The sequence below is a fragment of the Thalassophryne amazonica genome, chromosome 15 (assembly GCF_902500255.1).
Source record: "Thalassophryne amazonica chromosome 15, fThaAma1.1, whole genome shotgun sequence".
In the NCBI taxonomy this organism is placed as follows: domain Eukaryota; kingdom Metazoa; phylum Chordata; class Actinopteri; order Batrachoidiformes; family Batrachoididae; genus Thalassophryne; species Thalassophryne amazonica.
Window position 1 is genome coordinate 2,054,585 of NC_047117.1, and position 26,237 is coordinate 2,080,821.

Genomic DNA, 26,237 nt, shown 5'->3' on the forward strand with positions numbered 1-26,237 from the left:
TGTTTGGGCACCACTGATAATTTCCATGATTTTCCTTTATAAATCATTGGTTGTCTGGATCAGAAATTCCAGTTAAATATATCATATAGCAGACAAACAGTGATATTTGAGAAGTGAAATGAAGTTTCTAGTATTTTTAGAAAGTGTGCAATAATTATTTAAACAAAATTAGGCAGGTGCATAAATTTGGCCACCCTTGTCATTTTATTGATTTGAATACATTTAGCACTAAATATTTGAGCACATACATACAGTCCCAACTTTTTCTGATTTGTGGTTGTTTGTCTTCCATTTCTGAAATTACAGAACTGCTATAAAGAAAAGTGTGAACACTTTATTGTTTTTCAAACTTTGTAGAACAAACGCAAACACCAAACTCTTATAAAGAAGGAAAAAAATACACAAACGTGCAGGAAAAACTGAACAATGCAGACTGATAATAAGCGGTAACTTACTTTGAAATAAATGAAACTCAGAACTGCAGACTGATAACTTTGAAAAATAAAAATCAGCAGCTTATATTTTCCTCCTCAGTCACGTTTTGTGCTTGAACATAAAACAACTACATGAAGCCATCTAAAATAAATATCTTTGTAAAATAACAGCCTGTTAAAGTTCAGAGTTCTCAGCTGCTTTGTGATTTCTGATTCTGAACATCACTGCAGAGTTTCTCCACATCAGGTCTTTTTAAACACACGTGTGTGATTTTTATAATCTTCATTCATATATTCTCATTTTAAGGAATTCTGACCAATTTATTTCACCTCATAATTTCAGTCTGTCACCGACATGTGCACATGGTGTGAACAGGACGTACCGTCAGAACAGTCCAGAGAGAAATAAAGCACTCACACCCTCCACCGCCCCCTCCCGCCTTGCAGCCAGCCGACTCTCTCACAGACACACACACATACACACACGACTGCAGTGATCGGACTCAGTCCTAATTTTAGACGGCTTTAAGCAAAGCCACCCACTATTTTTTCGGCGCCTTTTTTGAAAATTTACCACCCACATTACGGCAGGACGGCTCGCTGCCTAAAACCTTTGTTCCGCTGCCGTCTGCTCCGTTAACATTTAATCACGTACCATCCCAATCACATGATGAATAGCAAAGATGACTCCCATCCCGTGGGAATCCCATGGGAATCCCGTGACCCGTGGGATTCCCAAAAAATGTCACCTTATAATTTGGACAAGCCAGCTTCATTTTGGAATAAGGTGCTGTCGACTGATTAAACTAAAACTGAGTTATTTGGACATAAGGGGCGGTATGCATGGCTGAAAAAGAACACAGCATTCCAAGAAAAACACTTGCTACCTACAGTAAAATTTGGAGGTGGTTCCATCATGCTGTGGGGCTATGTGGCCAGTGCAGGTACTAAGAATCTTGTTAAAGCTGAGGGTTACATGGATTCCAGTCAATATCAGTAGATTGGATGCTATTCACACTCCAATACAGTAGATGGCAATGTTCTATGGATTTTGACCCATCTACTGGATGGTCAAACAGAAATTTCACATGGTCACATGGATTCCAGTCAATATCAGCAGATTCTTAAGAACAATGTTCATGAATCAGTGACAAAGTTGAAGTTGCGCCGGGGCTGGATCTTTCAACAAAACAACGACCCTAAACACTGGTCAAAATCTACTAAGGCATTCTTGCAGAGGAACAAGTACAACGTTCTGGAATGGCCATCTCAGTCCCCAGACCTGAATATTATTGAAAATCTGTGGTGTGATTTTAAGCGGACTGTCCATGCTCGGAAACCAACAAACCTGAGATGTTTTGTAAAGAAGAATGGTCCAAACTCCACACAGGTGGGACTCGATCCCATGACCTTCTTGCTGTGAGGCAAGATTGCTAACCACTAATCCACCTTGCCACCTGGTTTCACAGGTCCTTTATTCATTTCACTGTATTATTACTCAGAAGCTCCGCCCCCAGTGTGTCTTGAAGCATTGATTCTGCCTCGGAGGTCATAATATCACCATGTAGTCAAAATCTGAAGTGTTTATGGAAACAAACACTGACAGTGACCGTGCTGAATGTCACTTCTTAAACTCAGCAGTTTGGTCCGTGTGTCGTGCCTTTATCATTTGAATATGTTTTTGTTGTTCCATAGTAATGAGTCTTTTTGAAGGTGAGCGTAAAGCTGCGGTCACATGGCACTAACGAAGGACACCCAAGCCCAAACGAAGCAAGAAATCTGGACTTATGTTGACTTTTGTTTAACTGTCGTCCAGTTTTTTTTTTGTGTGTGTGTGTAGCTGGCACATCATTAGAATTTTCAAACTGTTGAAAAATGTGCAGGAATCCCGACGATAATCTCAGTTTGTCCGTATTCTGTTTTGCTTCCTGTCTTAATGGCTCCTCATCATTTGTGTAGTTTCCATAACGTTGATGTTCCGTTTAACTGTCATTTGAACTTCGTCCAACCTCCCAAGCCCAACATTGTGCCTGAATGTTGGTGATATCTGAATGGATCAATAACCAAATCTCAGACGAGCTGATCGTAGCAACCTCGCTGATGATTCGTCCACATGTGTGACAAAAAGCAGCGTTTTTCATACAGAACCAATAGCGGCAAGAATGTTTTATCAACTACTTTAACTCTTCATGCACGTTCCAGGTGTGCGTGTGCACACACAGTGTTACTGTGAAGACAAACATCTCTCACCTGTTCTCAAGACAACCGAACCCCGCCCCTGCAGGGGCTATGGACATGAGGGCGGGGCTGGCTACAGTCGGTCTACCCGCTGTCGGTCACGTCATCGTGAATGTTTCATTTTGATTTTGTTTGAAGCATCAAGTTCCACATTCACTTAGTTTTTCTTCCGTTAGTTTTGTTTTGTTCCTTTTTGCACTTTTGATTCACAGGCTTTTCGGTGACGGGAAGGTGCAGTATCACTGGTCCACCTTTTCTCGACCATTTGTGAATTTGTCACTTTTTATCCTTCATTCAGCTGTCGCCGGGTGACCGGGCCCTAAGATGTGAATTATTTAGGGTTTGTGTATATTTTTATTTACATTTTTGAAGAGTGATGTTGCCCCCTAGTGACTGTAAGATAAAGTGCAAAGTAGAGTAAATGCTGTATGTTAAATGTGGCTGAGATGGTCACTCTCACTGGACGTTCTGATGATCAGAATGATCCAAACTGAGCCAAGTGACCTTTTTATTAATTAATTTTTTGCTGTTGCTGTTTCTCACAAAGCTTTCTGCATGCGGTCCTTCTGCCCCGCCCACGTCATCACTGTGTTACTTCCTGTCCTGTTTAATGTCTGCCCTCTGTTTTGGCTTGTAGGCTAACGCAGGACGGGTTTTGTCCGGCTCAGGATTTGTTGTAAGCCGTCACGTTTTCTGGGAGCTCAGAACTATGGTGAGCTCTGACTGGCTGAAAAATAAATTAATACTTAGCCTGGAATGATGCAAACCCAGCTTCTGGCAAAGCACACAACCCCTTGCCCCGCCCCCTGAAAAACCTGTTTGGGTAAGAAGAAGAATTCGGATGTGCGTCTCTGACCTGCAGCTGGACCACAGACTTTCCCTCACAAACTGACAGAACTTTACAACGTTGAACTCAGAAACTCTGTGGTCAAAGTTTGATCAGGAACAAAAAGACCTCCGAAGCCTCCATCCACCTCATTTCTCTGAGAAACGGGACTTCACTGACGTGATGTCACTGAGCACATTATTCACACATGAAGTGACATGAACAATTACATCTTTATGACCTCATACAAAGCAAACAGTAAGGTACAACCCAAAATCCCTGTCACGATTCATCTCTGTTTTGTTCTTCTTCAGGTTTTACTACTGTGCTGCATCGGCATGTTTTTATCAATGTGCACAAACGATAAGAGTATCTGCCATACTTGTTTGCCACTGGGGGGCAGTACCTCATACAGGACTTTTTAACCTGTCAGTGTTCATGATGTATGCATCCGGGTTGTTGTTGATTTTGATATTTTGGTGTTCAGACCTGGAAAGTGAATCACCTATTTCACGCAACCTAAGACGCCAAAGGCTAGCTAACATGGCAGAATGCACAACCAGTAACGTTAAATTAAAGATTGTTCCGGTGGAGGAGTTGGGACGGAGACAGTCTCCCGTTCTGAACTCTGTTGGAGAATGTAAACAGCCGTTCAGGGGAAAGCTGTGGTCCTGCCCCCTCAGTGGCTCAGCAGCGTGTGCCGTTGGTTTCCGTTCAGTGTCCTGTTGTGCAAAAGGATGGATGCCGCTGATGGATGCTGCTGTTCCATCCTCAACCTGCCTCCCCATCCTTCCAGCTTCACCATCCTCCCAGTCCTCCATCAGACCTGGTGGGAAACATGACAGTCAGTGTCCTGTAGCGCCTCAGCCCGCCTGAGCTATGCATGCACTGATGACGGCCGTGGCACTGCATGCAGGTTTGCATGGTTTGGTGACTGACATGCATCACGATGACCTGGAAACTGGTAACATGTTTGTAGCTCAGCTTCAGTTTGGTTCGCGGGTGCCGTAGCTTCAGACACACGCTGAAGGATGAAGTTCTGGTTTGAGTTCTGCTCCTCGTGTGTGGTTCTGATGGATCAGTTCCTCCAGGAGACTTCAGTTAAACGGTTGTCAAAACAGTCAGACATTTGGACTCCTTTAAACACAAGCTGCCAGTTACATTTTCTTACAAAGTCAAATTAAAGTGATGTGAAAATGATTTTCTGCAACGAAAATCTGTTTTTACAACCAGATCATAGAAATAAAAGTTCAGACCTGCAGGCAGCTCAGCTGCTTTTCAGTTTAGTCAAACTTAAAAGCATTACAGAGTGATTTTGATTTGTTTTTAACTTTTCAGTTTTTAACAGTGCACAAAGGTTTGAATTGAGATGGAAACGTGATCTGAGCCACTGCTGAGTTCACGCTGAGCCTGATGACCTCACACAGTGCGCCTTCCTGTAGGAGGTGATAGTGAGTTTGGACGCGCTGTCTGTCACCACGTCCTGGGGTCTGAAACCCGAGTCCTCTCGTTCTGTTCCGTTGTCCATTAATGATGTGAATTCCGTACAGAGCCAGACTTCTTCAGAAGCACAGAGGGACACAGACGGAGGATTTCTTTGACCTTGTAATAGAAGAAGCTTTTGGTGAAGACATAAATTCTGCGTGTGAGCGGACATTAGCTCTAAGCCGCTGCTGGTTGGTTTTGTTTGGTGAAAGGAGTGAGAACCACAAAGTCAGTGTTCAGACTCAGTATCGCCTCCTACAGGATGGTGCACCACAGCAGAGCCTACGTTAAAGGGGAGCAGAAATGCCCACGGATTATTTATAGCATGAATAAACACAAACATGTTCTTTTGATAGTTCAAGAAACACTAAAGACCATAAAACATCTACAGAAAACCTTGTTTCAGTCGTGGTCTGAGAGGCTTTGACATCGACCGGCTGCACCATTTATGCAGGTCAGGCGGGTGATGTCACCGGTTGGGGGGAAGATGAGCCTCGTTCTGAGATTCTCTGCCAGAGGCACCAACAAAGAGGTTAATAAGTGACTACTGGAGTCCACACTCCCAATGCTGCCCACTAAACACCAACGTCCCTTCATGGACAGCGACATGACGCCTCCTGACCGCGCAAAATATTCACCAAGCTCCCGGATGTTAATACATTTTCAGTGGGGATTCGCGACTGAACACACATGGAAAAACACTTGCAAAATACGTGTTAAAATGTCATTCTGACCTGGATATCGATTTAATTAACATTAAATCATATCAGGAAAGTATTAAACTGACTCTGACACACACATTCCCAAATATTAGTGTTGAAAGTTACACAGATCTGATGTGTTCCAGCTGCTGCTGCTGTTTTCAGCACAGCGCGGCTCCTAAAACATCACCAGACAGTTATGTCATATTTTTACACAATTATCCTTTATTGACTGAGTTTCATTCATCAAGTCAATGGTGTGTGTGTGTGTGTCCTCGGACGACACAGACACGGGCAGGAAACATAAACCTGTTTAGCAACCAAATATCACGGACAAAGTGACAAGAAGAACCAAAACCACTAACTTGTGGAAGGAAATATCGTCTCCCTTGTTCCTCCGTTTGTGGCTTTGCTAACATGCACGGCTTTCTGCCATATTCCACCTGTTTCTTGATGAGACTAGTAGAACTTCAGTGAGCGAACTCAGTAAACTGCACTCTTCCCCAGCAGAGGACGAACCCAACCAATGACATCAGCCGGAAGTGTCCTTCACGCACTTCAGCCAGTGGACATTTAAATGTCAATTTAGCAGCAAATTTGATTCAAATAATATCATCTACACTGTGCTCAAACATTCTGCAAGTGTATGAATAACATTTCATTTTTACCAAGAAATGCACAAACAAACTCTCAAAAAACGTTTCTGTTCCTCTTTAAAACCACGTAGTGTACCCGACAGGAAGTCACCTGTCTGCTTCTCTGTGGCTGAAGAATGAGAGCTGTCTTGACTTTTTTTCAGGATTTGTGGTCATTATTAGAACCCTGTCAGCTGAAACCAGTTAATCGATCGTTTGTAGCGGGACCACCTCCTGCCGGCCTTCATGCTGCTGTGGTTAAACTTATGATCCTGTGTTGCTGGAAAGTTGTAGATTTGTGAAACCTTGATGTGATATTTGTTGGCTCATAGTGTTTTGAGCTTTTGCAGTGGTGCTCAAAAGGACATGGACTGAAGTGGAGGAAGATCTTCTTCCTGCAGCTGTTCATTCATGATGCTGTGATGTTGGAGACGCACGCTGTGGCATCAGATTATCCTCTGCTATGCTGATGACACAGAGATTTACACACCTTTCAGTCAGCTTTTATCTTTGAAAAACTGGATGTCATCACATTTCACACTTTGATCTCTAAGATGGTGTTCATTGGTTCTGCTCGACATGGAGACCAGCACAGGTCTGAGACCATGACCTGATGTCATTTGTTTCCTCACACAATCGATTCAGTCTTAGTTGTAATATATTTGTGACGTGTTGATTATTGCAGCTGCATCAGGGTGACCCCATAACCTTACGTGCAGTCCCGTGATCTCTGTCAAATCTCTGTGACCTCATAACCTTACATACCGTCCCGTGATGATCTTCTCTGTCAAAACTCTGTGACCTCGTAACCTTACGTGCAGTCCCGTGATCTTCTCTGTCAAGTCTCTGTGACCTCATAATCTTACGTACCGTCCCGTGATGATCTTCTCTGTCAAAAATCTGTGACCTCATAACCTTACGTGCAGTCCCGTGATGATGATCTCTGTCAAAAATCTGTGACCTCCTAACCTTACGTGCTGTCTTGTGATCTTCTCTGTCAAAACTCTGTGACCTTACGTGGTGTCCTGTGATCTTTGCTGTCAAAACTCTGTGACCTCGTAACCTTATGTGCTGTCCTGTGATCTTCTCTGTCAAAACTCTGTGACCTTACGTGCTGTCCTGTGATCTTCTCTGTCAAAACTCTGTGACCTTAAGTGGCGTCCTGTGATCTTTGCTGTCAAAACTCTGTGACCTCGTAACCTTACGTGCCCTCCTGTGGTCTTTGCTGTCGTAACCTTACATGCTGTCCTGTGATCTTCTCTGTCAAAACTCTGTGAAATTACGTGCCGTCCTGTGATCTTCTTTGTCAAAATTCTGTCACCTCGTAACCTTACGTGCCGTCCTGTGATCTTTGCTGTCAAAACTCTGTGACCTTGTAACCTTACGTGCCGTCCTGTGATCTTCTTTGTCAACATTCTGTCACCTCGTAACCTTACGTGCCGTCCTGTGATCTTTGCTGTCAAAACTCTGTGACCTTGTAACCTTACATTTATCTTCACTGCTAAATCACTGCGCACTTCATAACCTATATTACTGAAGATGTTTCTGTTGTGCGATCAGCGATCTTAGAATTTAAATGAGTCATTAACATTTACTGTAAAAAGTAAGAAACTATGTTCTCTTTAATGTACTTAAAATTAAGTTACAGACTATTTGTTTTTGTTTTAATGCTCATGTTTTTTATATTTTGGGGGGTGTTTTTTATTTTTTTTTTGTTGTGTTGAAGTTCTTTGTAGTGGCTGATTTTGATTGGTCTGTTGTGATGTCATCAAGCATGCTGTCAAAAAGAAAAAACATCACCGCACGTGGCTCAGAGCAAAAAGTTTCTGTGATTTTTCTCAGATGTTTGCGTTTCACAGTTGTTTGTTAATGCATCGTTTGTTTTAAGCTCATCTGTTAAATTAACGGAACAGCTTATTCCTCCTATTTCTGTTGGAACATTTTGTAAATAATAAAGACTAGTGGTGATCCATTATTGATGTTTGATGGTTGTTGTGGGCGATCGAGCATCCGCTTGCAGTCGGGAAGAAGCCGTCGACTCGCGCTGCTTCCTGCAGATATATTTGCTTCAGTCACTGCAAATACCATCAGTCCCCCGTAACCCCGCCGGCCTGCCGCCTGATCCTGATCCAGCTGAAGAATGGCTTCTGGTCTGCTGCCAGCGTCCCGGTGTGCGACAGCGGCGGGCTGTGGCGGCACAGTGGCGCACTGACTGACTCTCTCCCTGTTCTGTTCCTCCTCTCAGATAAATGGCTCGTTTAAGCTGGGAGCTGCTCGTGTTCTGTCTGGCTGGCAGATGCAGTGCCTAGTGCCCGGCCTCCAGGACAACGGCAACATGAACGGGACGTCTGAGCAGGCCGACATCCTGCCGCCAAACTGCATGGTGAAGGACCGATGGAAAGTGGTGAGTCAGCACGTGGTTGGGTCAGTGTTAGTCATCAGTCAGTAACTGGTACTGTGTCAGTGTACCAGTGTCACCGGATGTGTCCAGTCGTGTTATTGGGTCTGGACTGTCCACAGACACAAACAGCTTCAGGTGAAGGCGCCGTTTAAACGTGGAGAAGCGCCACCGTTGAGGTCACTTTGGCGTTTGGCACTTACACAACTCACTTCCTGTCACAGCCAATCACATCGCAGCGTTTAGGCTTCAGGCGCTTCACACTTCACTGATCGGTTTAGAGCCTCGGCTGAGCTTCAGTGCCAGCAGGCTGTTTGCTTAGAGGCACTTCAGCAGAATTTACAGCAACCTTAGTAATCTACAAGAAGGGAGGAAGGAAGTGAAAAGAGAGGAATCAGTGAAGGATGTAAGGTAATAAAAAAGGAAAGATAAAGGAAGTATCAAAAAAAGGAAAGAAAGCAGGAGGGGAGGAAGGAAGGATATTAGGAAGTGAAGAAAGTCATGTAAGAGTTGCTGGAGTCTGGTTTGAACCTCCAGATTGACCTGATCTTCAACTCCTCTTGGTGTTACTGTGGACATTGGTCCTGTTCTTGTGGGGGAACCATCTTCAGGACTATCGGGTCCAGAGACATGTCCAGGACTGTGACACCACCACCGACATAACGTAGCTTCTTGAAGGATTCATCACAAATCTGCTGCCTCTACACTTCAAGATTAAATCTAGACCAACATTAAGAGAGCAGGATGCGTGGTAGGACATCCAGGCTGGAGGACCTGCAGGCATGGACGTCTGAATGGATTGTGGGAGTTCTTCTGTCACCACATCCCATCTCAGTGAAGATGTTTTGATCCTGACTGACGCTTTGGGCTGGTTGTATGAGGCAGCTTTGACATTTTGTCCTCATGGTGAGTTTCTCTGAACATGTTGCAGCATACTGGTGCCTCAGTGTTGAGGACTCCAGTGGCTGGAGAAGCTCAAGGACACACCCACATTTCACCTGCTCCAGCAGGTAGGTTTATTTTAAGATGAGCCAGCTGCCTTCTAAGGTGGTTGCCATCCAGGTCCTGAGGACAAACGTAATGTGGTGGATGGGAAAGTTCACAGTAGAGTACCTTAATTGAGAGAGTGGCAACATGACAAGTTGAAAAAAAATAGGTCACGTGACTCCTGGTGCCATCTTGGTTCCAAAACAGTGTTGGCTGTTAATGTGTCTGTATGTAAATCAGCTATTTTATTTATTTATTCTCTGAAAATGTCGGGTTGTTGTGCATTTGGAGGCACAAATAGACACAACAAGGGCTTCAAGATGTACAGATTCACTTCAGATCTGAACAGAAGAAACATTTGGTAAAATAAAGTCAGCGTGTGGGATGGAAGCGACTTCATCATCAAAGCTTTGAGAGGTCAATTTATTGTTCAGTCCCATGTCCAGTAAAACTCACCTAAACCGTCATTGTATAAACCAGATATTCACAGTCACCGGACAAAAAAGTCCCAAAGTTTTTGTATTGTTTTCCATGGAATAAACATCGTATATAACAGATTTTGTACAGCGGATTTTTCACTCACATCAGATAAAATGTCTCGTTTGATCACAGTGTATTTCTATTCAAAACCCAGAGGAGTATGGATGTGCACAGTAACAGAGGTACAAATTAAAGTTCAACTCTGATACTCGCTGATTTGAGTAAAGTGGAACCGGAGTTTTTTCTGTGATTAAAACAGTGACAGTCTAGCCTACGTCCTCTGAGATGTACAGTCCAAGAAAGTTGAAGTTTGTGACCCGCTCCACTTCTTCCTCATTGATGCTCAGGCCTGAGTGCCGTGTGGTCCTCAACTTCCGGAAGTCGATTTCTTTTGTCTTGTTGATGTTGAGGTTGAGATGGTTGTCACTGCACCTGGCTGCCGGTGCTTGGACCTCCTCCTTATATGGTCCCTCATCATCGTTGTTGATCAGCCCCACAATGGTTGTCTGCAAATTTGATGAGGGTGTTGGAGGCATGGTTGTACAGCGTGTACCAGACAGGACTCAGAACACAGCCCTGAGGAATACCAGTATTGAAGACGATGATGACATGCTGGGGTCTATTTGATCCACAGGCAGAGGAGGTTCCAAGTTGCAGGGAGAGAAATTCAACAAGTTGAGACTGTGGCCTGCTTCCGTAGATGACTTGTCTATAAAAATCACAGAGGGATATGCTTTGCAAACTTAATACCCATTAGTACATAGGATGATGTTGAAATTGAGGATGGCCCAGTGGTTGTTCAATATCAAAGATTTCGTGTCTGCTACCTACAACGCGCGTGGAATGTCTTAAACCTAAACCTACTTCTAGGCATCTTATATACGCTGCTCTGGAACCACCCCTAAATCCAAACAGTTCAACTGTCAACCCCACTGAGGTCCTTCGACTGGGTCTCATTAACATAAGATCACTGTCCTCAAAATCATTGTTGATTAATAATCTAATTATTGATCATCACTTAGATATGATTGGGTTATTTGAAACCTGGCTTAAACCTACAGCTGTCCTCCCCTTAAATGAGGCCTGCCCACCAGCATATACATTTAGTCATGTCCCTCGTGATGCGAAGCAAGGCCTGGGTGTTGCTCTTATAAATCTAGGTTTAGCTTATTAGCTGTTGGGGGTTACAAATATAACTCGTTTGAGCATCTGATTCTCCGCTCTGCTCAGGATATTACGCATTGCCAAGGTCAGAAGAATAAAAATCAGCCGTATTACTTTGTCACTGTATATAGGCCTCCTGGCCCATATTCTGAATTCTTAGATGAATTTGGTGTGTTCATCTCTAACTTGTCAACAAGTGCAGATAACATTCTGATCATTAGTGACTTTAATGTTCATATAAATAAGCCTTCTGATACCCTCTGCAAATCATTTATGGAAATTGTGGATGCATTAAGATTTTGGCAATGCATTCGGGACTCGATGCACATTAGTGGAAATACACTGCATTTGGTTCTTGCACGTGGTATTGCTGTCATGAATATTGACATCATGCCTCTTACATCAGTGGTCTCTGATCACTCACTTAAGTTTACAGTTTCGCTGCAGTGTTAGTGGAACAACAACCTTATATATCACTACAGTGATGCATCAACTCCTCAACCAAGACTGAACTTGAAGCTAGACTGCCTGATGTTTTAACTTCACATTTGGCAAATACCCAATTAGTAGACAGACTTGTGGATAGTTTAAACTCAGTGCTCAAAACTACACTCGACATGATTGCGCCACCTGTGTTAAAACCGCGCTCCCCTAAATCACAGTCACCTTGGTTCAGTGATTATCTGCGTGACCTCAAGCATAAAGCAACAGGTCTAGAACGGAAATGGCATCGTTCAGAATTAGAAGTATTCCACCTTGCGTGGCGTGATGATATAAGCATGTATTACTGGCTACTAAGTGGACTTACTACTCTGATTTGATCAACAAAAACAAGTATAACTCAAAGTTCCTGTTCGACACGGTGGCAACACTTATTCATGGACAACCACCTGTAGTTCGCTCTCCTTTTACAGCACAAGATTTCCTAGATTACTTTTAGAAGAAAATAGAAGACATTAGGTTAAACATATCCCAGCATGCCTTAACCCAGCCACTACACCCTGCTGTTGAGGTGGGCACCATTACTGAGGTACTACCTAGATTTACAGAATTTGAGAATATCTCACTAGGCATGCTGACAAACTCATAACGTCAACAAAAAGCACAACCTGTTTATTTGATCCTATACCAACAAAACTGTTTAAGGACCTGTGGTCCACTCTTGGGTCGACTGTGCTGGAAATTATTAATCTTTCTTTAACTTCTGGATCTGTTCCTAAATGTTTCAAATCTGCAGTGATTAAACCATTACTTAAGAAACCTAATCTCGACCCTAGTGTATTGAAAAACTATCGGCCCATATCAAATCTATCATTTTGCTCTAAAATTCTGGAAAAAGTGGTGTCACGGCAGCTTGTAGACTATCTTACTGAGAATAATCTCTTTGAGCCACTGCAGTCTGCTTTTAGAAAATATCATTCCACAGAGACGGCTCTCACTAAAGCGGTGAATGATCTTCTGCTTACAGTGGATTCGGGCACCACTACGGTTCTGTTGCTGTTAGATCTCAGTGCTGCATTTGATACAGTGGATCATCATATTCTACTTGATAGGCTGGGAAATCATTTTGGGATTACTGGGAGTGCCCTTGCATGGTTGACGTCATACTTGACCAGTCGTTCTCACTGTGTTTTGTACAGTAACACTACCTCTAACCTTAGTGACATGAAATTTGGTGTTCCACAGGGGTCCGTCTTAGGCCCCCAGCTTTTCTCCCTTTATATAGCACCCCTTGGGCACATATTGGGGGGTTTTGGGATTAATTTTCACTGCTATGCTGATGATACTCAGTTATACAAGCCAATAACTGCTGGTAATCTCATTCACATAAAATCCTTAGAAGATTGCCTTGCATCAGTGAGAAGTTGGATGTCTAGAAACTTCCTACTTTTAAACTCTGATAAGACTGAAATGATGGTTCTTGGTCCAGTGAGACATCAGCATCAATTTGACCAGTTAACGCTCAGCCTAGGCTCGTGTGTCATACATCACACTGACAAAGTGAGGAACCTTGGGGTAATTTTTGATCCTACATTGTCCTTTGACCTCCACATTAGAAATATTATGAGGACTGCTTTCTTTCAATCAATCAATCAATCAATCAATCAACTTTTTTCTTGTATAGCGCCAAATCACAACAAACAGTTGCCCCAAGGCGCTCCACATTGCAAGGCAAGGCCATACAATAATTATGAAACACAGTCTACGTCTAAAGCAACATAACCAAGGGATGGTCCAGGGTCACCCGATCCAGCCCTAACTATAAGCCTTAGCGAAAAGGAAAGTTTTAAGCCTAATCTTAAAAGTAGAGAGGGTATCTGTCTCCCTGATCTGAATTGGGAGCTGGTTCCACAGGAGAGGAGCCTGAAAGCTGAAGGCTCTGCCTCCCATTCTACTCTTACAAACCCTAGGAACTACAAGTAAGCCCGCAGTCTGAGAGCGAAGCGCTCTAATGGGGTAATATGGTACTACGAGGTCCCTAAGATAAGATGGGACCTGATTATTCAAAACCTTATAAGTAAGAAGAAGAATTTTAAATTCTATTCTAGCATTAACAGGAAGCCAATGAAGGGAGGCCAACACAGGTGAGATATGCTCTCTCCTGCTAGTCCCCGTCAGTACTCTAGCTGCAGCATTCTGAACCAACTGAAGGCTTTTTAGGGAACTTTTAGGACAACCTGATAATAATGAATTACAATAGTCCAGCCTAGAGGAAATAAATGCATGAATTAGTTTTTCAGCATCACTCTGAGACAAGACCTTTCTGATTTTAGAGATATTGCGTAAATGCAAAAAGGCAGTCCTACATATTTGTTTAATATGCGCTTTGAATGACATATCCTGATCAAAAATAACTCCAAGATTTCTCACAGTATTACTAGAGATCAGGGAAATGCCATCCAGAGTAACGATCTGGTTAGACACCATGCTTCTAAGATTTGTGGGGCCAAGTACAATAACTTCAGTTTTATCTGAGTTTAAAAGCAGGAAATTAGAGGTCATCCATGTCTTTATGTCTGTAAGACAATCCTGCAGTTTAGCTAATTGGTGCGTATCCTCTGGCTTCATGGATAGATAAAGCTGGGTATCATCTGCGTAACAATGAAAATTTAAGCAATACCGTCTAATAATACTGCCCAAGGGAAGCATGTATAAAGTGAATAAAATTGGTCCTAGCACAGAACCTTGTGGAACTCCATAATCAACTTTAGTCTGTGAAGAAGATTCCCCATTTACATGAACAAACTGTAATCTATTAGACAAATATGATTCAAACCACCGCAGCGCAATGCCTTTAATACCTATGACATGCTCTAATCTCTGTAATAAAATTTTATGGTCAACAGTATCAAAAGCAGCACTGAGGTCCAACAGAACAAGCACAGAGATAAGTCCACTGTCCAAAGCCATAAGAAGATCATTTGTAACCTTCACTAATGCTGTTTCTGTACTATGATGAATTCTAAAACCTGACTGAAACTCTTCAAATAGACCATTCCTCTGCAGGTGATCAGTTAGCTGTTTTACAACTACCCTCTCAAGAATCTTTGAGAGAAAAGGAAGGTTGGAGATTGGCCTATAATTAGCTAAGATAGCTGGGTCAAGTGATGGCTTTTTAAGTAATGGTTTAATTACTGCCACCTTAAAGGCCTGTGGTACATAACCAACTAACAAAGATAGATTGATCATATTTAAGATTGAAGCATTAAATAATGGTAGGACTTCCTTGAGCAGCCTGGCAGGAATGGGGTCTAATAAGCATGTTGATGGTTTGGATGAAGTAACTAATGAAAATAACTCAGACAGAACAATCGGAGAGAAAGAGTCTAACCAAATACCGGCATCACTGAAAGCAGCCAAAGATAACGATACGTCTTTGGGATGGTTATGAGTAATTTTTTCTCTAATAGTCAAAATTTTGTTAGCAAAGAAAGTCATGAAGTCATTACTAGTTAAAGTTAATGGAATACTCAGCTCAATAGAGCTCTGACTCTTTGTCAGCCTGGCTACAGTGCTGAAAAGAAACCTGGGGTTGTTCTTAATTTCTTCAATTAGTGATGAGTAGAAAGATGTCCTAGCTTCACGAAGGGCTTTCTTATAGAGCAACAAACTCTTTTTCCAGGCTAAGTGAAGATCTTCTAAATCAGTGAGACGCCATTTCCTCTCCAACTTACGGGTTATCAGCTTTAAGCTACGAGTTTGTGAGTTATACCACGGAGTCAGACACTTCTGATTTAAAGCTCTCTTTTTCAGAGGAGCTACAGCATCCAAAGTTGTCTTCAATGAGGATGTAAAACTATTGACAAGATACTCTAACTCCCTTACAGAGTTTAGGTAGCTACTCTGCTCTGTGTTGGTATATGACATTAGAGAACATAAAGAAGGAATCATATCCTTAAACCTAGTTACAGCGCTTTCTGAAAGACTTCTAGTGTAATGAAACTTATTCCCCACTGCAGGGTAGTCCATCAGGGTAAATGTAAATGTTATTAAAAAATGATCAGACAAAAGGGAGTTTTCAGGGAATACTGTTAAGTCTTCTATTTCCATACCATAAGTCAGAACAAGATCTAAAATATGATTAAAGTGGTGGGTGGACTCATTTACTTTTTGAGCAAAGCCGATAGAGTCTAATAATAGATTAAATGCAGTGTTGAGGCTGTCATTCTCAGCATCTGTGTGGATGTTAAAATCGCCCACTATAATTATCTTATCTGAGCTAAGCACTAAGTCAGACAAAAGGTCTGAAAATTCACAGAGAAACTCACAGTAACGACCAGGTGGACGATAGATAATAACAAATAAAACTGGTTTTTGGGACTTCCAATTTGGATGGACAAGACTAAGAGACAAGCTTTCAAATGAATTAAAGCTCTGTCTAGGTTTTTGATTAATTAATAAGCTGGAATGGAAGATTGCTGCTAATCCTCCGCCCCGGCCCGTGCTACGAGCATTCTGACAGTTAGTGTGACTCGGGGGTGTTGACTCATTTAAACTAACATATTCATCCTGCTGTAACCAAGTTTCTGTTAGGCAGAATAAATCAATACGTTGATCAATTATTATATCATTTACCAACAGGGACTTAGAAGAAAGAGACCTAATGTTTAATAGACCACATTTAACTGTTTTAGTCTGTGGTGCAATTGAAGGTGCTATATTATTTTTTCTTTTTGAATTTTTATGCTTAAATAGATTTTTGCTAGTTATTGGTGGTCTGGGAGCAGGCACCGTCTCTACGGGGATGGGGTAATAGGGGGATGGCAGGGGGAGAGAAGCTGCAGAGAGGTGTATAAGACCACAGCTCTGCCTCCTGGTCCCAACGCTAGACAGTCACAGTTTGGAGGATCCCAAAAAATTGGCCAGATTTCTAGAAATGAGAGCTGCTCCCTCTAAAGTGGGATGGATGCCATCTCTCCTAACAAGACCAGGTTTTCCCCAGAAGCTTTGCCAATTATCAATGAAGCCCACCTCATTTTTTGGACACCACTCAGACAGCCAGCAATTCAAGGAGAACATGCGGCTAAACATGTCACTCCCGGTCTGATTGGGGAGGGGCCCAGAGAAAACAACAGAGTCCGACATTGTTTTTGCAAAGTTACACACCGATTCAATGTTAATTTTAGTGACCTCCGATTGGCGTAACCGAGTGTCATTACTGCCGACGTGAATTACAATCTTACCAAATTTACGCTTAGCCTTAGCCAGCAATTTCAAATGTCCTTCGATGTCGCCTGCTCTGGCCCCCGGAAGACAATTGACAATGGTTGCTGGTGTCGCTAACTTCACATTTCTCAAAACAGAGTCGCCAATAACCAGAGTTTGATCCTCGGCGAGTGTATCGTCGAGTGGGGAAAAACGGTTAGAGATGTGAACGGGTTGACGGTGTACACGGGGCTTCTGTTTAGGGCTACGCTTCCTCCTCACAGTCACCCAGTCAGCCTGCCTTCCCGACTGCACGGGGTCTGCCAGGGGGGAACTAACGGCGGCTAAGCTACCTTGGTCCGCACCGACTACAGGGGCCTGGCTAGCTGTAGAATTTTCCACGGTGCGGAGCCGAGCCTCCAATTCGCCCAGCCTGGCCTCCAAAGCTACGAATAAGCTGCACTTATTACAAGTACCGTTACTGCTAAAAGAGGCCGAGGAATAACTAAACATTTCACACCCAGAGCAGAAAAGTACGGGAGAGACAGGAGAAGCCGCCATGCTAAAACGGCTAAGAGCTAGTAGCTACGCTAAGCTAGCGGATTCCCAAACAGGGAATCCGACACTAGACAGGCTGTGGAGCAGCACAGGTAACGCACGACAACAGTGCTAAAATAAAATAAAAATCCACTAGACAGGCTGTGGAGCAGCACAGGTAACGCACAACAACAGTGCTAAAAAATAAAATAAAATAAAAATAAAAATCCACAGGACAGGCTGTGGAGCAGCACAGGCAACGCACGACAACAGTGCTAAAACAAAATAAAAATCCACTAGACAGGCTGTGGAGCAGCACAGGTAACGCACGACAACAGTGCTAAAAAATAAAATAAAAATAAAAATCCACTGGACAGGCTGTGGAGCAGCACAGGTAACGCACGACAACAGTGCTAAATCAAAATCCACTGGACAGGCTGTGGAGCAGCACAGGTAACGCACGACAACAGTGCTAAAACAAAATAAAAATCCACTAGACAGGCTGTGGAGCAGCACAGGTAATGCACAACAACAGTGCTAAAAAATAAAATAAAAATAAAAATCCACTGGACAGGCTGTGGAGCAGCACAGGTAATGCACAACAACAGTGCTAAAAAATAAAATAAAAATAAAAATCCACTGGACAGGCTGTGGAGCAGCACAGGTAATGCACGAACAACAGTGCTAAAAATAAATAAAATAAAAATCCACTGGACAGGCTGTGGAGCAGCACAGGCAACGCACGACAACAGTGCTAAACAAATAAAAATCCACTAGGACAGGCTGTGGAGCAGCACAGGTAACGCACGACAACAGCGCTAAATAAAAATCCACTGGACAGGCTGTGGAGCAGCACAGGTAACGCACGACAACAGCGCCAAAAAAAAAAAAAAAATCAAAATCCACTGGACAGGCTGTGGAGCAGCACAGGTAACGCACGACAACAGTGCTAAAAAATAAAATAAAAATCCACTGGACAGGCTGTGGAGCAGCACAGGTAACGCACGACAACAGTGCTAAAAAATAAAATAAAAATCCACTGAACAGGCTGTGGAGCAGCACAGGTAACACACGACAACAGTGCTAAAAAATAAAATAAAAATCCACTGAACAGGCTGTGGAGCAGCACAGGTAACACACGACAACAGTGCTAAAAAATAAAATAAAAATCCACTGAACAGGCTGTGGAGCAGCACAGGTAACGCACGACAACAGTGCTAAAAAAATAAAATAAAAATCCACTGAACAGGCTGTGGAGCAGCACAGGTAACGCACGACAACAGTGCTAAAAAATAAAATAAAAATCCACTGAACAGGCTGTGGAGCAGCACAGGTAACGCACGACAACAGTGCTAAAAAATAAAATAAAAATCCACTGGACAGGCTGTGGAGCAGCACAGGTAACACACGACAACAGTGCTAAAAAATAAAATAAAAATCCACTGGACAGGCTGTGGAGCAGCACAGGTAACGCACGACAACAGTGCTAAAATAAAATAAAAATCCACTAGGCAGGCTGTGGAGCAGCACGACAACAGTGGTAAAAAATAAAATAAAAATCCACTGGACAGGCTGTGGAACAGCACAGGTAACGCACGACAACAGTGCTAAAAAATAAAATAAAAATCCACTGAACAGGCTGTGGAGCAGCACAGGTAACACACGACAACAGTGCTAAAAAATAAAATAAAAATCCACTGAACAGGCTGTGGAGCAGCACAGGTAACACATGACAACAGTGCTAAAAAATAAAATAAAAATCCACTGAACAGGCTGTGGAGCAGCACAGGTAACACACGACAACAGTGCTAAAAAATAAAATAAAAATCCACTGAACAGGCTGTGGAGCAGCACAGGTAACACACGACAACAGTGCTAAAATAAAATAAAAATCCACTGAACAGGCTGTGGAGCAGCACAGGTAACACACGACAACAGTGCTAAAAAATAAATAAAAATCCACTGAACAGGCTGTGGAGCAGCACAGGTAACACACGACAACAGTGCTAAAAAATAAAATAAAAATCCACTGAACAGGCTGTGGAGCAGCACAGGTAACACACGACAACAGTGCTAAAATAAAATAAAAATTCACTGAACAGGCTGTGGAGCAGCACAGGTAACGCACGACAACAGTGCTAAAAAATAAAATAAAAATCCACTGAACAGGCTGTGGAGCAGCACAGGTAACACACGACAACAGTGCTAAAATAAAATAAAAATCCACTGAACAGGCTGTGGAGCAGCACAGGTAACGCACGACAACAGTGCTAAAAAATAAAATAAAAATCCACTGGACAGGCTGTGGAGCAGCACAGGTAACGCACGACAACAGTGCTAAAAAATAAAATAAAAATCCACTGAACAGGCTGTGGAGCAGCACAGGTAACACACGACAACAGTGCTAAAAAATAAAATAAAAATCCACTGAACAGGCTGTGGAGCAGCACAGGTAACACACGACAACAGTGCTAAAAAATAAAATAAAAATCCACTGAACAGGCTGTGGAGCAGCACAGGTAACGCACGACAACAGTGCTAAAAATAAAATAAAAATCCACTGGACAGGCTGTGGAGCAGCACAGGTAACGCACGACAACAGTGCTAAAATAAAATAAAAATCCACTGAACAGGCTGTGGAGCAGCACAGGTAACACACGACAACAGTGCTAAAAAATAAAATAAAAATCCACTGGACAGGCTGTGGAGCAGCACAGGTAACGCACGACAACAGTGCTAAAAAATAAAATAAAAATCCACTGAACAGGCTGTGGAGCAGCACAGGTAACGCACGACAACAGTGCTAAAAAATAAAATAAAAATCCACTGGACAGGCTGTGGAGCAGCACAGGTAACGCACGACAACAGTGCTAAAATAAAATAAAAATCCACTAGGCAAGCTGTGGAGCAGCACGACAACAGTGCTAAAAAATAAAACAAAAATAAAAACGAAAGCGTTAGCAAGCTAGTTAGCCTGCCAACGCTGATGAAGGCCAGCTGATAAAAGAGCTCCGTCGCGATGCTTCGACCGTTAGAGGTCTTCCTTAGGCGTTGGAGCACGGTGAAAAAGTAAAAAAAAAAAGTAAAAAAGTAAAAAAGTCTTGAAAAAGACTGTTAATTCAAAGAACTCAAACAGCTCAGTTCAAACAGCTAACAGATACAGCAGAACACCGCTGTGCTCCCATGTGTTCACCTGCGAAATATAGTGAAGATTCGTTCCATCCTGTCTATGGCTGATGTTGAGACCCTGATCCATGCCTTTGTCTCTTCTAGATTGGACTACTGCAATGTTCTATTTTCTGGTTTACCGCAGTCCAGCATTAGGGGCCTCCAATTGGTTCAAAATGCTGCAGCCAGACTTTTGACATGAAGCAGAAAGTTCGACCACATTACACCCATTTTGGCGTCTCTTCACTGGCTTCCTGCCCCAGAGAGATCAGATTTTAAAGTTCTGCTACTAGTCTATAAAATTGTTCATGGACTGGCACCTCCCTACTTAGCTGACCTAATTAAACCTTATGTACCGGCCCGGGCTCTGTGTTCTCAGGGTGCAGGACTACTTTGTGTTCCTAGGGTGAATAAGAAGTCTGTGGGTCACAGAGCTTTCTCTTATCATGCCCCTGTTCTGTGGAATGATCTCCCTGCATCAATAAAACAATCAGATTCTGTGAAGACTTTCAAGTCCAGACTTAAGACGCACTTATTTTCCATTTCATATGGCTAGCATAATGGCATAGTATAGTTCTACATTTTTAATCTTTTAATTTATTTTATTAGTAAACTGAGCGGGCCGCGGCCTCAACTTTACTTAAATTTTGGGTCTTTTAGTGAAGCTTAGGGCTAGTTGTCGGCGAGCACCTTAGTATTTCCTGTTTTTCTTGTTTTTATTGCCTGATTCTGTTTTTTTTTTTCTCTCTGTTTGAGGTGCAGCTTCATCCAGAGATGGGTGTGGTATTTGTGTTGGCGACCCTCCTGGCCTGTGCACCAACAGCATTTCCTGTATATTTGTTTTGTGAATTGTTTTGTAATTTGTGTCTGTATCATGGCCCAAGCAGAGGGTCACCCCTTTGAGTCTGGTCTGCTTGAAGTTTCTTCCTCAGAGGGAGTTTTTTCTTACCGCTTTTGCTCCTGGGGGTTAGTAAGGTTAGATCTTACTTGTGTGAAGCACCTTGAGGCAACTCTGTTGTGATTTGGTGCTGTATAAATGAAATGAAATTGAAATTGAATTGCAGTGTCTGCAGTTTGGTGGCCAGTTGGCTGGGACTGATGGAGTTAAATGCCGAGCTAACATCAACAAACAGCTTCCTGATGTATGTTTTGGGGCTTTCAGTGTGGCTGAGAGTGATAGAGGCCACGTGGTCTGTGGATCTGTTGGACCTGAAGGTAAACTGGTGTTGGCCAAAGTCTGGTGGGGTGGGGGGTGCTTATGCAGTGCGCTAATGCTAATGTAGGCATTGAGTAACTTTGAGTATAAACTCAACTTTGAGTATAAAAACAACATTTGGTTTTCGTGGTTATTGTTGATCTTATGTTATAAAATTTTTGCAAAAAGACCTTTTATTTCTCTTGAAAAGGTTTTTTGTAATTTTTTTGTTTTTCACTTTTTAAATGATGTTCATACTCAACAAACCTTTGTGAGAAGTTGTTTATGCTGCTTTTGTGTGCGTGGGCACGTGTGTGTGTGTGTGTGTGTGTGTGTGTGTGTGTGTGTGTGTGTGTGTGTGTGTGTGTGTGTACGCGCGCGTACGTGCTTGCGCGTGGGTCCCAGCTGAAGAAGATTGGCGGAGGCGGGTTTGGGGAGATCTACGAGGCTTTAGATCTGCTGACGCGGGAGAATGTGGCGCTGAAGGTGGAGTCGGCCCAGCAGCCCAAACAGGTGCTAAAGATGGAGGTGGCAGTGCTGAAGAAGCTACAGGGTGAGTGTAGACACACCTCATGCGTTTGTCGCTCCTGAACATCAGTGATGACATGAAGCCAGCAGTCTGATGATTTTTCCTTCTTCAGGTAAGAACCATGTCTGCAAGTTTATTGGCTGTGGGAGAAACGATAAATTCAACTATGTAGTGATGCAGCTTCAGGTGAGTCAGCTCAGGACCCGCTGCCGGTTATTCCGTGTCAGGCTCTGGTCCTGTTTATGGTGGAGTTTGTGATTGGCTGGTCGGATACTGGGTTCATCAGGCAGTTGTCTGTGTGCTCAGCTGTCTGCGTGCTCTGCTGTCTGCACGCTCAGCTGTCTGCGTGCTCAGCTGTCTGCACGCTCAGCTGTCTGCGTGCTCAGCTGTCTGCGTGCTCAGCTGTCTGCGTGCTCAGCTGTCTGCGTGCTCAGCTGTCTGCGTGCTCTGCTGTCTGCGTGCTCTGCTGTCTGCGTGCTCAGCTGTCTGCGTGCTCAGCTGTCTGCGTGCTCTGCTGTCTGCGTGCTCTGCTGTCTGCGTGCTCTGCGGGCACGGCTGTCTGCGAGCACAGCTGTCTGCGTGCTCAGCTGTCTGCGTGCTCAGCTGTCTGCGTGCTCAGCTGTCTGCGTGCTCTGCTGTCTGCGTGCTCAGCTGTCTGCGTGCTCTGCTGTCTGCGTGCTCTGCTGTCTGCGTGCTCTGCGGGCACGGCTGTCTGCGAGCACAGCTGTCTGAGTGCTCAGCTGTCTGTGTGTATTCCACTGGCAGGACAAAGTGTTATTATTAACCAGTTTGCTTAAATGCCGTTATTTGCCAGCACGTGAACACGCTCGGTGATGTGGCAGAGTTTGCACATAATGAAGCATGTGGTTCACAACTGCAAGTGGCTGATTGTATTTAATTTGGTGCTTACACCCATTAACACGCACAAAATCCACATTTGCATACGACTGACTACGTCACGTTTCTGCCTGCTGTCATATGTGTGATTATCTCAGTAAATCACCCACAAAATTGTTTCCACCCCAACGCACAAACATTTGCAAAGCCCACTCAGTTTATCACAGTCTGTGATCTCCATCAGGCTCTTAGAGTTAAAGTCGTTTCTGTTAATGCGTTTTAATCTTACAAATGTTGATCACATTTCAGTCTTCCATAACCTCTGATTGGCAGTCACCCTAAAAGGGGGTTTGGCTTCTCGTGTCCTGTAACTGGATGAATTCCTGCATGCTTTCAGGGCCGTAATCTGGCAGACCTGCGGAGGAGTCAGCCCAGGGGCACCTTCACCATGAGCACCACCCTGCGGCTTGGCAAGCAGATCCTGGAGTCCATCGAGGCCATTCACTCTGTGGGCTTCCTGCACCGTGACATCAAACCGGTACGACCAGCACCGACTCCGGCACAAACATGTCTCTGGTCCCACATGTGACAGGTGGCCAGAAAGGGTCTGCAGGTCATCCTAAAAATGTCTTTAGTCAGGTGAACATCATCACATGTGGACAGCAGAACATGTTCACTCTGTGGCAGACATGTGGACAGGTGACAGACATGTGGACAGGTGACAGACACGTGGACAGGTGACATCCTCACCAACAGACCACAGTATGTGAGGTTTTGTGACTGTATGTCTGATGTGGTAGTGTGCAGCACAGGGGCCGCACAGGGCACAGTGCTCTCTCTTCCTCTTCACACTGTACACACCAGACTTCAGCTACAGCACGGACAGTTGTCACCTCCAGAAGTTTTCCAATGACACAGCCATCGTTGGACATGTGTCTGAGGGAAACAATCTGGAGTACAGGAAGGTCATCACCAACTTTGTGGACTGTGGGGGCCTGAAGTAGGTCCTTCAGTAACAGACTGCTGAACCCTCTGTGCAAAACAGAGTGCCTCCGCAGGTCATTAATTCCAACGGGCAGTCAGAATGTATAATACCTCAAAATGTTTTAGCACCATAACCACCTGCTGATTTTGTACTATTAACTAGATTAGATTAGATAGAACTTTATTGATCCCTTGGGATGACGCACTCAGCAGCATTATATAGCAGCACACAGGGTAAGATGCACACAGAGTATCGGAAGTGAAAGTAAAGTTTGCAATATAAATACTGGTCAGTACTGGTTTACTGGCTCCTACTGTTGCTGTCCTTCCCGTCCTCTGTCTTCCTGTTACTCCTCCTCCCTCTGAGTGAGGAGTTGTACAAGGAAGACAGAGGACGGGAAGGACAGCAACAGTAGGAGCCAGTAAACCAATACTGACCAGTATTTATATTGCAAACTTTACTTTACTGTCTGAGGGACAAAACAGTTTTTCAGTCTGTTGGTCTCAGTGTGCAGAGGCTGACTGGCATTATCCAGAATGTCCAGCAGTTTGTCCAGTGTTCTCTTCTATGCCACCGTCACCAGAGTCTAGCTTCATGCCAACCACAGAGCCAGCCCGCCTGATCAGTTTGTCCAGCCTGGATGTGTCCTCCTTGGTCGTGTGTCTATTTATGCACCCACCAGCAAACATGTCAGTATACTTTAGTCACCTTTCTTTAATGTAAATATTTTTTTATTTATAACTTAGTGCTACAACTAGTGATTTTCCTCGTTGTGGGATAAACTTGATTCTTTCCAAGATAAGATACTTAAATTATCTTAGGTGAGAGACAGATGGACAGGTGACCTGTGACAGATGGGTGATGGACAGATGGACAGGTGACCTGTGACAGATGGGTGATGGACAGATAGACAGGTGACCTGTGACTAGGAATGGGTATCGGGAACAGGTTCTTTTTGGGTATCGTTAAGAAATGATTCGATCCACCGACATCGATAACCTTTTTGCTTAACAATTCCCTTATCAGTTCTTCAGAGTGTATCTTGTTTTTGGGGGTGTTTGTCGGGAAAATGATCATTTCTCTACATTGATTACAGGCGCTGCAGCAGGTCTAAAATCATCCGTTTCTGCAGCGCGGCTTTGCTTTGAACCTTGAACCAATGAAGCAGTGCTTTGATGTGCTGCTTCGTTGGTTCTTTGTTTTATTTCACTTTATCTTAATTTTTCCCGCTAAAACCCTAAAGAGCATATGTCTGAGTAATAGTTACCTTTTTTATGTTAAACTGACCTGTTATGTTCTTCTGAAACAGTTGACAGATGTATTTTATAACTTAAAATGCGTTAGCATTGGTCCCATATGGCGTTTTCCCATATGGCGTCCCATATGGTGTTTTCGATGTTAAAGTTAGCATTAAGCTGTTCGCATCTCGGCATGTTTGTGTGCATTTGTTTTCTGTATAATAATTAATGGCTCAGCGTTTGTTGTCATAAAAGAGTCAAGTGTATTACAAATTGTAATATTTTTAAATTTATTTTTATTTATATATTAATAATAATAATAGCAACAACAATAATAGTAATAAGAACTAATAATGCTCTTCTTCTTTGTCTTTCGGCTGTTCCCATTAGGGGGTGCCACAGCAGATCAATCGTTTCCATCTCACCCTGTCCTCTGTATCTTCCTCTGTCACACCAACCACCTGCATGTCCTCTCTCAGCACATCCATGAACCTCCTCTTTGGTCTCCCTCTTCTCCTCCTGCCTGGTGGCTCCATCCTCAGCATCCTTCTCCCTATATACCCTGGGTCCCTCCTCTGCACATGTCCAAACCATCTCAATCTCACCTCTCTGACTTTGTCTCCAAACCGTCCCACCTGAGCTGTCCCTCTGATATGTTCATTCCTAATCTTGTCCATTCTTGTCACTCCCAAAGAGAATCTCAACATCTTCAGCTCTGCCACCTCCAGCTCTGCCTCCTGTCTTTTTGTTAGGT

General features: G+C 43.5%; 1 protein-coding gene across 1 annotated transcript in view; it reads left to right on the top strand.

Moving 5' to 3' along the window:
* The first annotated feature begins 3,250 nt into the window (after window positions 1-3,250).
* Window positions 3,251-26,237, top strand: part of ttbk1a (tau tubulin kinase 1a) — a 123,123-nt gene continuing 100,136 nt past the window's right edge. The window contains 7 exon segments of the mRNA XM_034187653.1: window positions 3,251-3,384; window positions 8,565-8,723; window positions 22,300-22,447; window positions 22,536-22,609; window positions 23,658-23,796; window positions 23,853-23,959; window positions 24,061-24,260. Of these exon segments, the coding sequence (XP_034043544.1) occupies window positions 3,382-3,384; window positions 8,565-8,723; window positions 22,300-22,447; window positions 22,536-22,609; window positions 23,658-23,796; window positions 23,853-23,959; window positions 24,061-24,260 (830 nt within the window). The 5' untranslated portion in view covers window positions 3,251-3,381.